General features: G+C 46.3%; 1 protein-coding gene across 1 annotated transcript in view; it reads left to right on the forward strand.

The window, feature by feature from the left end:
* Window positions 1-16,964, forward strand: part of gli3 (GLI family zinc finger 3) — a 102,801-nt gene that overhangs the window by 17,573 nt on the left and 68,264 nt on the right. Inside the window, exon 2 of the mRNA XM_037079634.1 lies at window positions 1,339-1,512. Within this exon, the coding sequence (XP_036935529.1) occupies window positions 1,380-1,512 (133 nt within the window). The 5' untranslated portion in view covers window positions 1,339-1,379. The remainder of the gene's footprint in view (window positions 1-1,338; window positions 1,513-16,964) is intronic.

Raw genomic sequence — 16,964 nt, forward strand, 5'->3', positions numbered from 1 at the left:
ACCATGATATTCCCAAAAGGGCCTTCAAACAACCCTTGTTTTTTTAGGACTGTGAACGTTTCTCTCTCTCTCTGTGGTATCCCCTTAAGGTTTCTGCTTTCTCTGTGGAAAGACTGCTCGAGTGAGATTATCAGTATATCCACAAGCTGCCTGTACGTCTATTCTGAGATATAAAAACCCAGGCAGGATGTCCTGCCTCGCTATGTTCATAGAGTTGTTGTGGGTTTTTTTTTTTTTTTTTTTTGCTTTTTTCACTTGACAAGAAGTCAGAAGTTTAGTGTGACATAGTTGAAAATAAGGGGAAGGGAAATTTTTGGTTTGGGGATATTTAACCACAGTAAGTGGAGAAGCAGAGCAGAGCTGCCCTCCCCTGACAAGCAGATCAGAGCCCAGCAGGTTTTAGTTAAAATAAATCAGGGTGAGCTGGTGGATTGACCCGTGGTCTGCTCTGGGCATCATGAAAAGGGAGGATTGGATCTGAAGTTTTTCCTCCCAAGGTTCTCACTGTGGAAGTCTTTTCCTCCAGGCACTCTATTGTTAAAATTAGAGGCGCAAGATCCACTTATTTTCAGCTCCGGTCTGATTTCAATACCTGAATTTTTTTGATATTTAGGTATCAATTATGAGGTGTGTTGCAAAAAGTATACAAAATTCATACTTGAGTGAAAGTAGATGTGTTAACATATTACTTTGAATGAAGAGCATTTGAGTAAAAGAGTAAAAACTGTCTGATATTAAATGGATTTAAGTTTCCAAAACAATTTTCCGTGACATATTTTTTACATTTTACACTATAGGGCAACCAGTTACCCTCCTAGTTGATTATTGGGTCCAATATTCAGCATTTTTCTGATTATTGGAATCAGAATCTGTGTTTTTTGATCAAATGTATTATAATAAACTTCAAAATATGCTACTTTCACTCTGATGAAGCAATACAAACTAAAGAAATCAAATAAGTGCAAAAAAAGTAAAAAATGTAGTCAAGTGCAAGTATAACATAGTGGGAAACAGTTTTGTCTATAGTTTTTAAAACAGCATTTTTCTGTATTTTTAAAGATTTTTTTGCCTTTAATCCATATTTTGCTGAGATGTGTCTGTTGTCGCGATAACATCCAGGACAACATCAGGATAATATGTCAGAAGAGTGAAAAAATAAACCAGCGAATGTGCCTAAACTTTTTTTAATACATAAAAACATCAGTCAATAAAGCAAATACTTCATTGCTGAACAGTTCACACAATGATCTCATGAGCTGATTCATCTTGTCTCACGTGCTTCATCTCTTTCCATTCGCTCCGTCCTTTAAAACCCTCCACTTTCTTCTTCTCCCACAGTTCTCCCGTCTCCATGAGGTGTTGAGGAATGAGCGATCGCCATGGAAACCCAGTCCCAGGCCAGTTCAGCAGCTGAGAAGAAGAAGAGGGTGGAGACCATCGTGGCTACCAAGGGCTCGTCAGCACGCAATGACATCAGCGAGAAGGCGGTGGCCTCCAGCACCACCTCAAACGGTACGCGCCGACACTTTAGTGCTCACCTTGGTTAACGTAGATATGAATTCTGGAGTTCACAACCAGTTTTGGAAAGTTGGGTCGATTAGTAACTTGAACATGGAGTTGGATATGATGCAACCAGGAGACAGACGCAGGTAACAAATCACAACGGAGCCGAGGTGTTTTTCCCTTGAGGCAGTTTCAAAAAGAAAAGAAAATAATAATACATAAAAATTTTCAAAATATAAATAAAATAGTATTTATCCGCATTTCTTTGAATAGAATCAACTGAATTCAAATTTAAAACAAAAAAAAAAAACTGGTCGTAGTTTGGAGCAGCTTCTTCTTCTTCTGTATGTTAGAATTACCCACCTGTTGAATTCAAACCTGTATCAGCTGAGTAACAGCTAATTGTATTCTGTAATAACATCCACGACTGTAGCTAATGATAGCTTGCAAGCTCTGTTTGTCGTCCAGCTAGCAGCAGTTTTGGTGTTTACACCACTAACACAGGAGCTTTGGACTGCTGGGAAAAACAGAGTTAGCATGCTAAGTTCAGAAGATATCTCTACGAAATCCTCTATTTACCTACAGTCTCAAATAATTAATGTACTGGTGTATTACAGCCCTCTGTGAGCTCTGTGTATTCTGTTCTGTGTCCACGATGGTAGCTACTGTTAGCTTGTAAGCTGTGTTAGCCGTTCAGCTAGCTGGACTACCAGGAGAGTGTTGGTGTTCACACTGCTAGCAGAGGAGCATTGGACCACTGGATAAAAGAGGTTTTCAGGCCCGGGGTAGCTGGTTAGCAACATTAACATTGATTTGTTACTGGAAACACAGCAACTAACTTTTGGATAAACCAGAGGAGCGCTCACATTGCTAGCACAGGAGCTTTGGACAACAGGTAAAAAGATACATTCTCAGGCCTGGCACTAGCTGGTTTTCATGCTAACTTTTGAGGTATCGCTGCAAAACAGTGCAGTGTTTCCCACACATGCACTTTACACGTTGACAAGTCATCCATTTTTAACGTTAATGTAGCTTGTCACAAACACTGCATGTGCTGATGTGTTCCAGCCCTCTGCGAGCTCTGTGAAACGGAGGTTCGGTTACCATACGTCACCTGTTATCACTCAACATATTTGAGCGTTGGGGCCACTGACCTTCTGTGGACAAAGGAATGTTTTTGGTGCTTATGTTCTCATTACTTTAAGATGAAATCGACCAACTCCCACAAACATGATTTAAAGATTTAGACGCTCACAGATCCTCACTTTGGTTACTTCGTGTTTACTTTTCCCCTGTTCTGGTGGTTCACATCCAACCCTCACTGGTAGCAGGGCTTTGGCATGTTTACATAGCAATGTCTTCGACACATGCTATTAAAAGCGGTGTGGAGATTACAGTCCGCTAAGCCTGTCGCCATTCAGCCTTTCATTCTCAATTCAGATGCTGGCGTGAGGAATATTAGATGCCGTTTTTGTTGGCTGGGGATCCTCGGAGCATCAGGCTAAAGTCATAACAAAACCAAAGTTGAGATCACTCCAGTTTAAGCTGCAGCTGTGCTCATTAACAGTGAGAGGATTTGGAGGGGTTTTTTTTTTTTTTTTTGGGTGTGGAGGCTTGGCTGTAGTAGCTGGAGTCTCGGCTGCTGATGATCAACCCACGTGTGAACAGGAGACTCCAGGAAAGGGGTAAATAAGTTGCTGTGACTTGCTCCCCATATGGGAGTTATCACAGGAAGTGGGTAAGGTAATGCATCCTGAAGCATGTTGGGAACACTCTCACTCTTACTCATTCCCAGATGGCCAGTGCTGTTTTATTGATTAAGGCGGGGGGGGCAACGTGAAGAAAAGAAGTTTGTTGTGGAAAAAGCATGGATGCAATTTGGCTCTCCGTGATTGTGGATTTTTCTCTGCAATGCGCTGGTAATTACAGCTCTGAGCGGCACAAGGTCTGTCATCGCGGCGCGTTTCCCCTTACGCCGGCTCAGCCACGTCAGAAGACACGGAAGCTTTAAGTCGCACACCCTAAAAAATACAGTAGGCTCATAATTCACTTGACGAAGGGGAGGGATGATACTTATCTGCAGTAGAAAGGTCCCTTTTAGATCCCGATCGCTCCCGCTCTCTCTCCCTCTCCTTCTCTCTCTCTCTCAGAATCAGAAGATAGCTTACACATTCTTTGTGTTGTTATAATTACGGCACATTCCCCGAGTCGCCCCCAGAACTCATAACCTCTTATCAGGTGTAACCCTACACTCGCCTCAACTTTAACCCCCGTAGCCCCTGCCCGACCGCCTCCGTCCAAACAAAAGGTAATTGTGAGCAGCTGTGGAACCCCAGTGCACCGGTTCTTCTTAGGAAAGGCCCCGGCAATTTTTTTTTTTTTTTCCCTCCCCCGTCATGCAGAGGAGTAAGCAGACCCCCTGATCTCGGCGCAGCAGAAACCCTGTGGTATGCCCTGCAACAGCGTGCTACGATAAGTTGTGAAAAGTGGGAAACAAGAACACACAGTTGATGTTTAGCCTCACAAAGCGATCTCTGCTCCCGGGGAAGCAGAACTTTTTTATTCTGTAATCTCCTACTTTTTTTTTGTCTGGAAGCTTGTTTGGCTCTAAAAATCCACTCCGTCTTCCCCCCTCTTGTCCCCTGTCCTGTAAGTTTTGTCCAAGTTGAGCAGGGCCTGGAGTAATTATTGAGTCCTTGTAGAGCGTTCCCACATGGTTGGCTAAATGGTGGCTTCATCCTGTGTGCCATTCATCTCCGTGCCCCCTCCTCCTGCACTGACAGCTCAAAAGAGCCGACTGTGCCACAACAATGCTGTGATTGGTGCTCTTTAGGAGGGGTTCAGGAGCTTGGGGGGGGGTTTGGTGGTGGTGGTGATGGGGGGGAGGAGGGAGTGCGCTTTCTCCTCCCACCCTCATCATTCGGCAGGCAGGTGGACCACAAAGTCCCCTGATTCTTTTGTTGGGTCCCGAGCCCAAAAAAAAAGAAGAGAAAAAAAAAAAGATGTCCGCGGTCCTTGCCTGAATAAATCCTGTCGTCATGGGATAATTTGCTAATAAAAAAAAGAGAGAGGAAAAAAAAAAAAATGGGTGGGGGCTAAAGGATTGGTTATTTGAAGGAGAGAGAGAAGAAAAAAAGTTTCTGGTTGGTTGGACTTTTATGATATGGCTGCTGCTGTTTTGAGGAAAAGAGTTTGTGCAAGTAATAGGATGAGAAGTGGGGAGGAAGAGGAGGAGGAGAAGAAGCGGACGCAGTTTAGAAAAATTTGTCAGGGAAATGCTGTTTTAACATGACAGAGCCTCTGTGAAGCGGGGTTATGAAAAGTGAACACCTTTTAATGGTCATGCTTAAAAAAGGGGGCAGAAGCAAAGGGGGTCTCGGAGGCATACAAGTTAAGCCTTAAAGGGCGGCGAATGTGAAGGTCCTTTTCCTGTGTAGGTTACCGGGAGAAATCCCTAAGCAAAAAGATAGAGAGAGAGAGAGAGAGGCTAAACTGTTTTAAAAAAAAAAGAAGAAAAAGAGCACTTGAAAAAAAAAAGAAATCTCCTGATGGGAAGAGAAGGAAAGGGTGATACAGAGAGCGGAGGGGGGAGTTGGGGGGGGGAGATAGAGGAAGAGTGAAGGGCCACCTTCTTTTTAGGCAGCCATTTAAATGATCAACAGTAAATAGAGGGGAATGTCATCTGACAGAAATAAAGTTCCCGTTAACAGCGGGGATGGAAAGTAATTTACAGATACGCTGTCCCCGCCATCTTTGTGCCTCCCAGATAAGGTTTCATTTCAGAAACGGATAGGAGACATTTTCACTTACGGGCCCCCATTCTGGGACACCTGTGATAACAGCTTGTGGACCCCTAATTGAAAATGGGTTTCAAAATGGATTTTCACTTTTCTTCCTCCCTCCTCAGCCCCCTCCGTTCCCTCCCCCTCCCTCATGACTAACCCGCCCCCCCCCCCCCCCCCTTCTCTTTCCAACCCCGTCAACACCCAGCTCCATCCCTTTTTTTTTTTCTCCTTGGCGTTGCCTTGTCGTTGGCAGAGGGAGGCAATATTGGAAGGACAGGGAGGGAGCAGGGAGGAAAAGAGGAAGGGAGGGAGGGAGGGAGGCAAGGGAAGGAGGGGGGGAGAAATGGAGCGTTGGGAGCGGATCATCCCTCAGCCCGTGTCACAGCTATGACAGCCGCGTGATCCGTCTTATTAATGAAATCATTGATCACTTGATGGGACTCATAATCAACTGTTTCTCCACTGTGTCCTGCCCCATCTCCTCCTCCCTCCTCCTCCTCCTCCTCCTCCCTCCTCTTTGCTGCCACCTCTGCTTTGCACTTTGTTTTTTTTTAATCCCAGTTTTATTCCTCCCCCCCCACCATCTGAATAGATGAACCACTTTGGTGATCTAATCTGAAGGAAAGAAAGATTTATAAATATATGAAATTAACAAGAACACCCAGACACACTGCCCGACAGTAAATGCTGACAAAGTGGTTCAGCATCAAGAAACGCAAGACCGGCGTACTTTGTTTGTGGGTCCACCCCGCTAAAAGGTGATCGCTGTCATTTGTATTTGCGCTGTATGTATTTCACGGGGACCAGAGGAGGAAGCAGGGGGCCCCTCTGTGTTACCCTACTCTTGGCTCTGCCTGTGGGGGCTAATGAGAGAGGACTGATGGAGGGATAAGGGACCTCATGGGAGCTCTGGCTGGCCCACGGGTCAAAAAGCACAATGGAGGAGGCGTTATAGAGCCTGACACACAACCCCGCACAGGAAAACTGGCTTTTAGTGTCAAAAGACCTCTGTATGGTACATCAATTATACATAGAATACATAGAAACTTACATATGAAGAAGAAAAACACTTAATATCCGCAATATGGCTGTTTTTGCAACAGTATTTCAGGAGGTTTTAAGGATCAAAAATAAAAAATCTACCTGTAGATTTGGGGTTTGTAAAGTCACACTGGCCCCATGTGCACACACAGTGGATGTGCTTCGCTTTCACCAGGCATTTCATGGACTTCTGCACTGAAGGCAATTTCCTGCAGCAGCAGGGGGACAGGCTTTGGCAGAGCCACCTCACAGGGGCCTGAGGCGCAGGATTAGCTTAGCCTCTCTGCTACTCAGGGCGGAGGGGAACTTCAGCTGCCCAGCCCAAGTCCAGCCCCGCCTGGCCCCTCTTGTCTGGCACACATCTGTGTGCCCCGGGTCCACTTGCTGGAGCTCCGCCACTCCTCCACTGCTGGAAGAAGCCACAGCCTTGAGACTTTTTGCACACTGTGGAGGTGCCGCCAGAATTTGGCTGTAGTGGAATTGCATTTGCTTTTTCTTTTTTTTTTTGGTCAGTGATCATCCCTGTTTGCCATTGTGGGTGTAGAAGAAATATATATTACGCGGCAACCTCGACGAAAAACCTCAGAATTAGCCCTCGAAGGACAATCCTTATAGCTTTGATCTTGTACTTTTTCCATTGTTTCCGTCAGTCATCGTAACTTCAGACTCACTGAAGCAGTTTCTGTGATCTGGGACAACGTGTTCTCACTGGCTGGGTCAGTGGCCTTAACCTCCAAACTATGACGCTCGACCTAACCCTCTGCCAACAGCGATGCACCTGAAGGGCTCCAGGGCTCCGTGGTCAAGTTACCAATCAAAATAGCTTGCTAACAAACAGTTCACATAGTTGGACATATGATATTTAGCAGTAGCGGTTTGGTTAGGTTTAGGTTTTAAACCTGCATGGTTGGGTTTAGGCACAGAAACTACACGGTTAGGTTTAGGCTCAGGTGTCCAGTCTCCCCCCAACCATCGTCTGACTCAGACTTTACTCACTCCTTGTATTAATGCACCAGAGGCGCCCTGTATCATGAAGCTTTGAAGCATATAGCAACTGTCCAGGCTGAAACTTCATGATTGTGATCCTCGCCTCGACCTCTTTTAAGTGATAACGATGTATTTCCAGATCCTGGCAGTGAGACCCATGTTTGGCGGTCGTGGTTGCATTTCACTTCCGTTTTATCGTGAGCGTCTCCAACTGACATCTCAGTCACAGATTTTTTTTAACCCTAATATGTTTGGATAATTCCTGCTGACCATCACAATGGCTCCTCGGAGGGACCCGAGATCATTTTCACTGACACGCTGAGAACCAGAATGGCCTGGGAGTCAGAGGTCGGCCGGGTCAGAGGCAAGTCTCTGAACTGACGAGCAGCCTCACAAAGACAAATCAGCCTGCCCTGTGTGAGAGGATCGCTGGGTGCATCGACACGTCGCCCGGCGGTGCTGCGCCACAGCGGCACTGCAGCCCAGCCGGATGTCGCTCCTCTCGGAGAAGGAGGTGCCCCCGTAAACTCATAAACCCGTAAAGTGGGGAAACAGTAGTTGATTATTCTAACACTCTGTCCATTTGTCGCTAGGCATCAGTGGCCTCCCTCCTGCCAGGAGGAACAAAGCCGGAGTGTCCTGACCCTGCCAGAGGGATTTATTGTGGTGTGTTCTCGTGCGCGTCCTGTCTGTTTTGTTCGCTCGCTCACACCTCCTTACCAGACTGAGATTCTTGTTGAATGGGACTCAGGATGAAGTCCCAACTAGTGGCCTTGCCACCAGCAGTGGAGTTTATTTGGCAGAAGAAGAGTGAGCTGATCTTTAAACATTAATAAATAATACATTATATGCAGAGTTTGAGACCAGAAGGCTGTTTTTTAACGTTCATCTGCTGAACGTGAACATTTTCTTCTGTGCTCTTGTAAATCTGATTGTAAGAGGCTTGATTTGTGACATCACAAATAGTTTAATCACCAGTCCTTGTCCAATATTCAGTATGCACAAGTGTGATGTGTAAACTTTGAAGCCTCCAGTTCACACACACACACACACACACAGTGAGAATGGACAAGTTCACCTGATGAAAATGTTTTGCACATGTATTTTGGAATAAGGGAGAAGGTGCATTTTTTAGGATTTTAATGGTGAAACTATACTTTTTTTATGCGGACAGTGTCGGACACACATAAGACAATGTTTAATTGTGGCATAATACATGTGTGAAGGGGATCTTTAATGCATTTCCTGGTTTTTAATTATTTAATTTCTTGCTTGACAAATGAGTGGTGAGGAATTTAAAAAATAATCTATACTGGAGCGTGTGAATTATTTGTCCTCTGTGTACTAAAAGGCAAAAAAAGACACACCAATAATGCTATTTTATGGGCAAATTAAAAGAAAATCTAAATGCAACAATAAGGACTCACAGCGTGTGCCAATCGTACTTTACAGCAGTTTATAAAACTCGTTTTATGTCTTTTATATCCTTGGCATGTTGAGTTAGTGGAAACTGTTCTAAATAATAAATCAATGCTTCATCTTTAATCATCGAGGTAAATAAAAGCAGACGGTTTTACAAACATTTTCCTCATCATAGTTGTAAAGAGACAGCATGTCTGAATGTAGCAGATTTATTGCTCAGGGGCCTGAAACTTATTTTTTGTCTGCGAGCGTCCTGTGTGTTTCACTGCTCAAAACTCACTGGATTAAATCAAGACATGCTCTGAGAGAGCAAAAGGCCCTCTACCCCCTAATCTCTCTCCCCTGACCTCCGCACCCTCTGGGCCTTGACTCTCACCCTTCTCCCCTGCTCCCCTCTCCCATTTCCCCACCCTGACTCTCTCCCTCGCAGTGCGAAAGAGGAGCCAGGATCAAAGGCCATAAACCATGGCAGTGATTTCTGGTGATTGATTAGAAGCAGAGGTTGAGAAGCAGCAGCTCTCTCGCCTCCTTTCTTCCCACCCTCCGGTGCTGCGTACACATTCTCCCAGGGCTCTCGTAAATAGCTCAGGCTTCAAGTGTGAAAAGAATTGCCGCGATTGGCAGACAGAGCCCAGAAAAACACATCCGTGCCGGGGCGGCTCGGCCAGTTTTTCTGCCTCTTCCTCCTGGATGGCAGGGGGGTGTCAGTTGATAAGAACCATTTGTTGTCTTGCTTGGATCTGGGGAGGGACAGCGTAATCCCCTCGCCCTGGTCTGTTCGCGAGAGCTGGAGGAAAAGAGCAGAGGAGACGAGGAGGAATTGATTTTCAGAGCGAGGGCATGCGGAGAATTGAACTCAGATGTGTAGCTGAGACAGGGTTTGAAAGAAGCATTTTTTCGACTTGCGGGGAAACAAATGTCTGTAGCTTACAGCACAGGGGCCGTGCAATTTGAACTTGAGCAAGTCCTGCGAATGTTAATCAATTGCATAGCTGTCTTTCACCGTCCTCTCCTCCCCCCTCCTCCTCCTCCTTCTCCTCCTCTCTGTCCCGAGCCAGCCCGGAGGCCTCTCGACAAGCAAGTGGTCACGTAAAGGCATTTTAATAGGACGTGCCCATTCAGAGGCGCTGAGATTAACACTTGAACCGCATGCATGCTTTTCAGAGACACAAGCCCTCATGCACCGCTCTTCCCCGTCTCCCCCCTACCCTGCCTGATCTCACCTGGAGCTGCGAGCCTAATGATGTTCGGAGTGTGGGCCTCGCAGCGACAGCTCCAGTCCCACGGAGACGTGTCTCATGTCAGACTTTGCGGCAGACAGACTCCAATAAGGAAAAAGGGGGGAAGCGGCGGCGGCGGCGGTGGGGTTTGGGGTTGGGGTGGGTGGTTCTCCAACGCAGCTGGAGCGAAGCCAAAACTAAAAGTGCAACTCTCTGAAGGTTTTTGTTTTCCCTCCGTGGTATTTACAAAGTGATTGAGCGCATTTTTGAGTGTCATGGAGTATCTCATTACGCTCTTAAAAGCTTTTTATCCGTCCACATGCTCTGAGATATGTACACATGCATCGCATACTGCTGATACTCATGCACGCAGACACATAATCTCTCATTTTTCTCTCACTTTCCTCGGCGGCACCGAGCTGTACATGCACACACACACACACACACACACACACACACACACGGTGCAGCTGGAGGATGGGCCGTCATTATTAACTGTTTGGCGACCTCATGACTTCATCTTCGGTGCTGTCAGAGGCGGCCCACATTATGTCTCCGCTCGGCTCAATGGGCTCTTTGTTCTGGCTTGGCTCTGGAGCAGCTCAGCATGGGGCTGCGTGAGTCCAACAGTCCCACCGCGGCTCTGGAGGGAGGGACGGAGGGGAGGCTTGTGGAGATTTTGGGAAATACATGGGAACTGGGAGAGAGAGAGAGATCGAGAGAGAGAGAGGCAGATAAGATCAGGAAATCAGGAGCGAGTAACAAGAGATTAGCGGTGAAGAGAGTGTGAATGAGATGCAGGAGGTGGGATGTAGCGAGGTAATGCTACATGCTACAGGTGAGGCATTAAGTTAACAGCCTGCCGCTCCTTCCACCCCTGATCCATTCCGAAAACGAACGCTGAGATTACGAAGGGCGGCGTGTCATCCGAGCCACAGTGGCCGGTGTCCGCGTGGAATGTGGGATTAATCGCAAAGTAATGCAGAGATTAGAGAAGGAGGCGAGAGCGGAGCGGGAGAGGAGGATTCGACTGGCGGGAGTGACAGGAGAGGTCATACATGAGGAGAGCTCATTACTGAGAGGAGAAGTGAGGAGACGCAGGGAGTGAGAGAAGTGAGGGAAATGGACAGAGTGTTGAAGCAGGAGACAAACTAATGTGCCGTACGTATGGAATATTAAAGAAAAGATCAACATTACTACCCCCAAAGCGCCTCAACATAGAAATATGAGATTCTTTCTAAAAAAAATATCATTTTATAGGCTATTTATGTTACAACTTCCATGTATCAACATGGGTCTATAAAGTGTAACCTTTTGCTTTCTACGTTAGCAGTGCTGGAAACTGAATTTTAAAGGGCCCAGGATGTAGGACTGTAACCAACCGAACACCCCTCGTCTCAACCTCTTCTATGGTGCCAGCTAAAAAAGGCAAAAGCAACAGGCCCTCTCTTGGGGCTGTGTTTGGTTTGTCCGTTCTGGGCTACTGTAGGAACATTGTGGTGCAGCATCGTTACTCATGTGACAAAGTAATTTTCAAGTGAGATCAGTGTGCCAGATTTTATTAGTACGTTACGTAAGTCAACATTGACTTTTGGTGTCAAGTGGTCTTCTGGATGGTGTTTGACCCACACATCCTCATCCGTCTCTAGATTTTCTTGCTCTTCACTCGTCACCCGAGTTCCTCCTTTGCTTCAGTCGCAATAACTACGTCCACTAGAGGTCGCAACAGTAAATGTGAATATGGGTCATAAAGAGCTCCTTACACAGAGGGATCTTACGGCTGTTTCTTTGGCGATACGAGGTCGTTCCTGCCCTTCGAAGTTGTGTATAGTCCTGTACCATTAACTTTTTAATCAAAGAATCTCAACTTGTCAAAGAAATTGACTGCCAGTTATCTATTCACGTTGAAAGTTCATTTATTTGATTTGTACCTCTGGACAGAGCTCATCTGGACGCCGCTACAGTGAACTCTTAGTTAGCATGTTGGGATTCAGTGACGTTGTGACATACTCCAGCCTCGCCTGTCATATTACCAAACCTGCAACTTTCACCCTGCATTGCGTCACTTATCTAATCATATAGAAAGTCTTTTTCCTTTCTCCTGCTCACCTACAACCTCCAGCCCCTTCCCTGCAGACTGTAGTTAAGTCTGTTTGGCCAACATAGCAGATCCTCTAATCTGCAGAGCTTTCCCTGTCTGCTGCAGACGCTGTAATGAAGGGGTCCAGGTCTCACCTGTATTTTGAGGGGGGAGAGGGGTGAATTACACCCTGTTTATTAAGCGGGCACTCCCATTCATATCACACGCTCGGGGGCAGGGTGAGGGGCAGGTCTGGGATTTTGTAGCAAAACGTGGCCCAACAGTCAGCAGTGGGGATGTTGGGAGGCAAATGATGATTGATAGGTGTATAAAGGCTTCTTTGTGTGGTTGTTTGGCACCTTTGAGGTCTTGCTGGAAAAGAAAAATTGTGGAAAATTAACCAATGTTATTTTAGATAATTAATGTGTCAAGCTGTAAAAGGCAAAAAAATAAATAAAAAAACAGTTGATTAAATTAACATCTGAGTTATTTTTAACACCAGGTGGCTTAATGGATGTGCCGAAACAGCAGCTCATTGTGGGAGCGCAGTGAAGGGAGCCGGTCGAGTTGTGTTATTTTTATGGCATTTGGCTTGTAGTTTGGAATTCTGATTGTCATGCTGTCTGGTAAAAAAAAAAAAAAAAAAAGGGGGGCCTTGTGTCCAAATGTGACAGGTTGGGAACTTTAAGCATTACCAGCTGCACTATCAAAGGCCCCCGAGGCATGCTGTTCATTTAACCCAGATCCGTCACACTCATGTATAGCCCCTGATTCAACCTATAATGTAGACATTGAGCAGAAAGCGTTAGACTATGACTGATGCAAAGTTATGGGTGTGAATTAACTCCCAGCACCTCAGTACCTGTTATAAGCCACAGGTTATATTATACTGTACATATTTTGATATTTTTTTGGCTTGGGCGCTGTTGGAAATAAATGTAGATTCACAACGAATTACATCATTAAGAGCAAATATACAGTTTTCTAGTAACACACATACCAAGCTTAGTAAATCTCAAAGTTTTTCTCTTGTTTGGGTGCAATGAAAATAGCATGTGTTTCAATGCGGATGGGAAAATGGTTTGCTCAGCCTAGTCAGAGACATTTAAACCTACAACAAGGAGTTTTTACCTGGTTATGAAACAGTATCAATTTGATAGAGATCCCTCTATATAGCAGTAAGCAGGAAGATTAACTATTTCTTTAATCTTGATCTTAAAGGGCCTGTGTTGACAGTTACCCAGGTTACAGTACAATGAGTAGTACATTTGCCAGTTAAAAGGAGATTTTCTTTAGATAATTTTATCTTGGACATTATAGTTTGTGGTTTTGACAGTGGAAAAAACACTTTTGCAGTGAAAACTTGGAAACATCCAAGGTAATAAAAAAGAAACTGAGTTTAGCGGGTGATCATAGACAGCAAGGGTAAAACAGGTAAAATGGAGGTATGCTTTGGGATTGTGGCAACCTTGTGATTGACAAGTCACTACCACTGTGTTCTCAGTTAGACAGACAGATCAGGACATCCTGTCCAGCTCCAGCCTCTTGTCCAGATGTGCTCACTTCTGGCTCCATAACACCAAGACTTGGCTACAAAACAGTAGTCCACAAACCAGTGGGTGATGTCAGGGTTGGACGACATTTGCACAGAGACTTTCACGAAATGACCTGGAATTGGTAATCTGATTTACACATGGTTTCCAAAGTGAGTTAGTGTGGATTGTTAGTCTAGAGCCACCTCTGTTTACTGAGCTGCATACTCTAGCAGGTGTGAGAGTAGATCAGCGGCAACAGAGCAGGTCAGTGAATTAGACGGACAGATCCGAAACATCCACAGGCCTAATCACCGCAGAAGAGAGGGAGGGAGACGGAGAGAGAGAGAGAGAGAGTCCACTCTGGACTTAGACGCTCACCAGTCATTGATAAAGTGCTTAGCAGCAGGAAAATTAATGAATCCGGCCTGACTGGGAGAGGGGGTTTTGGGGTTGAAGGGGAGGGAGAGGAAGAGGAGGAGGAGGAGGGCTGTTGGGGGTGTGCAGGGGGGTAATCCTGTTCCAGCTAAATGGCTGATCCCTCTCATTCCTTAGATATCAAATGTCAAGAGTTAAATTAGCCTGCTAGCCTCAGATAGGAGTTAACATGCTTTTAAATGGGGCGGGGCACGGCGATTCCTGATCCCTCTGGGATGGCGGGCAGGTGCCTTTGAAGTGTCTAATTATCCAGCTCCTTGTAAGTGCTGGCTAACTATCTTAATGGGGGCCTCTATGCATCAATGCACTTCACACTCGAACACATGTACCAGAATGTGTGAATGTGCTTTTTTTTCCTTTTCATATTGTACTGTGTTTACTTAAGAGTGTTTAGGGAACAAATGTCAAAAGCGAAGTGAAAGAACTTTATCGGTATCAATTCTGTAAGGTGGGAGACGTCCACAGTGGCAATTTGGATCGAATTTGATGTGCTTGAAATTACTGTATTATTTTTTCTATTTCATCCAAACTGTTGGCTCTGTGTTTCTTTGCTTTGGCCGGATATCCATTTCTCTTGGCGAGCCGCTCCTAATCTGAGTGCCACAGACTTGGTCCGGATCACTCTGGTGTCAGAAGTGGGATTCCAATGCTGAGGCCCAGTGGAAAGCTGGCCCACTCTGGTCTGGTGGGCATTGTGCCCAGATTCACCCTAAAAGACCCACTATCCAAAATGGACATGATTCTGCCCTGGCCTGCCCTCGCGCACAATCATTTTGTATTGTTACAGGGGACAGTATAAATAACTAACAGGTTGTGGCTGATCGTAGCCGGCTGAGGCAATGCTAATACCGTCTATAAGCCAATCAGACCACTCAATGGCATTTTTTTGCTTTGAAGCCTTGATCAAATGCATCTCTTGGTGTTTGATTCCTCAAAGAATGCAGGCCAAGGTGCCCTTTGAGTGAAAAACCTTAAAAGCCGTAACTATCCATGGTCAAAAAAAACGCATCAGCGTGCATTTCAGAGTCAGTGCTTTCAGCCCTCTTGCTGCCATGCTCATTGCTCCCTCACAATGTGGCCCTGATGAAACGGTAGTGGGGTTTCGGCTGCTCTATGGTGGGCCGGTGCCCCTAATGGGTGGATAAGGGGTAGCTAGGGGCAGGCGGAGGCTTGGCACGACACGACCCCGCTGTGAGGCTGATTTGAGGTGAGCGTAGGGAAGATGGAGGGCGCCAAAGCAGGCTTTGATTTGCCCCTCCCCAGCCCCGAGGCCTGGAGGCTGGGACTGAGAGATGCTGAGCTCTGGGTGCGTCCCAGCAGACCCCTGGCGGCGGAGAGAACAGGCTGGGACTGTGGGCTGTGGAGCGGGAGGGGATGGGGGGGGGGATGGGCTGCCGAGAGCCAAATTGAGATGTGGGAGTCGTCGAATTTGCCTAGATGAATATTGAAGAGGGCGTTTGCAGGCGCTGTGTGGGAAATCAGCGGCTGACAATCGACTGCTAACCAGGAGAGGGAGCATCCTGACCTGCCCATGCCTCTCTCTGCAATTCGTCCAAACATCAGTCACAGGCTGATGGGTTGAATAATGTACCACCGCGGATTCACTCCAGAGAGACCGAATCAAACATGAGCGCAGAGTTGAAGGGAGTGAACTTTATGTTTGCTGAAGTTCTCCAGAGCCCCGACTAATATTTTGACTGCCCCCAGAAACGAGGGTAGTGACCTGATTCTGCCTTCTGACATTTAGAAGATTTGTTCGTCAAGGAGTCTCTCCGATGGCAGCCCTGTTTTTTCGACAGATACAGGCATTAGGACGTGGTAACCTTCACATAATGCTGCGCTGAACCCTGTTGTGTGGAAGGCACCCAGGCTCCTCGTGGCGCCGCGCCCGTCAAGCCAAGAAGTTGATCAGAAAAATACCTCACACAATTGCAGTAATCCCCCGTGCTCTTGTTGTGTTGGGTTTGGTGGAGTTTGAGCACTCTCTCTCCCTCTCTCTCCCTCGTCTTTCAGCCCTGTGCTAATCGTGAATGATTCCCTCTGTCTATAGCGCCAGTGCCAGGGCCGGTGAATCAGGTACCTAAGCCTAAGCCGCTTGGAGAGGTGCTCTTATTAAACTCTAGCCAGCTGCTGGAATTTTTCTTCCCCCCTCTCATTGTTAATTGGGGAGTCTTGAGTCTTTCCCGGGAGTTGATTTGCAAGAGAAAGAAAAAAAAGGAGCAAGAGATTATTGCACAGGAGGAGAGGAAGCTTTGAAGAAATGTTTTGTGATTTGTGCACTGTATATCCTCCACTTCTCTCTCCCCTCTTGTTCGCTCTCCATGTGCTCCCCAGCCAAAACCTGTTTGTGCCACTGACAAACAGTGCTTTGAGAAGTTTCGGAGGTGGAACACAGCATATGTCTGGCTCTGGCTCAGAGGTACAACAACACCTCCTCTGATGTTTAGGCTTTTAGGAAAGGCAGTAAGGGTGGTGTTGTGATGTGCAGTGGCCCCTTTGTGCAAGCCGTGAAACATACATGTCCCGGCTTTAGAGCCTCTGACGGAGTTCAGGCTCGAGGGCAAAGCAGACGCCTGCGAGTCAAGGACAGATTGGCATGTGGAGGAACAGCAATCCTTGTTCTTAACCTCTGCCTCTCGAAAAATACCTTCAAAAAACAACAAGCCGAGGGGGTTTTTTGTTTCACTTTTCATTTCTTTGAATTGGCCGGGCACCCTTAACTTAAGCCCCTGCTTGTCCCGGAGCCCAACTCTCAGAGGAATTGGCCCCACTCCATATCTCATTATCTCTTTTTAAAGTTTCATTTTGTCATTGCGTCCACGCTCTCTTTTATGCTGCCATATTAAAGGCCATGCATAGGGTTTTTTTTCTCTGAAGGTATTCGTACCAGTTTTCACAATAGAGAGACCCCAGACAAGGGGGGGAAAAAAGGGAGAAACCTGGGCTTTAGGATTTA

This window comes from Acanthopagrus latus, chromosome 19 (genome assembly GCF_904848185.1).
Source record: "Acanthopagrus latus isolate v.2019 chromosome 19, fAcaLat1.1, whole genome shotgun sequence".
Taxonomy (NCBI): Eukaryota; Metazoa; Chordata; class Actinopteri; order Spariformes; family Sparidae; genus Acanthopagrus; species Acanthopagrus latus.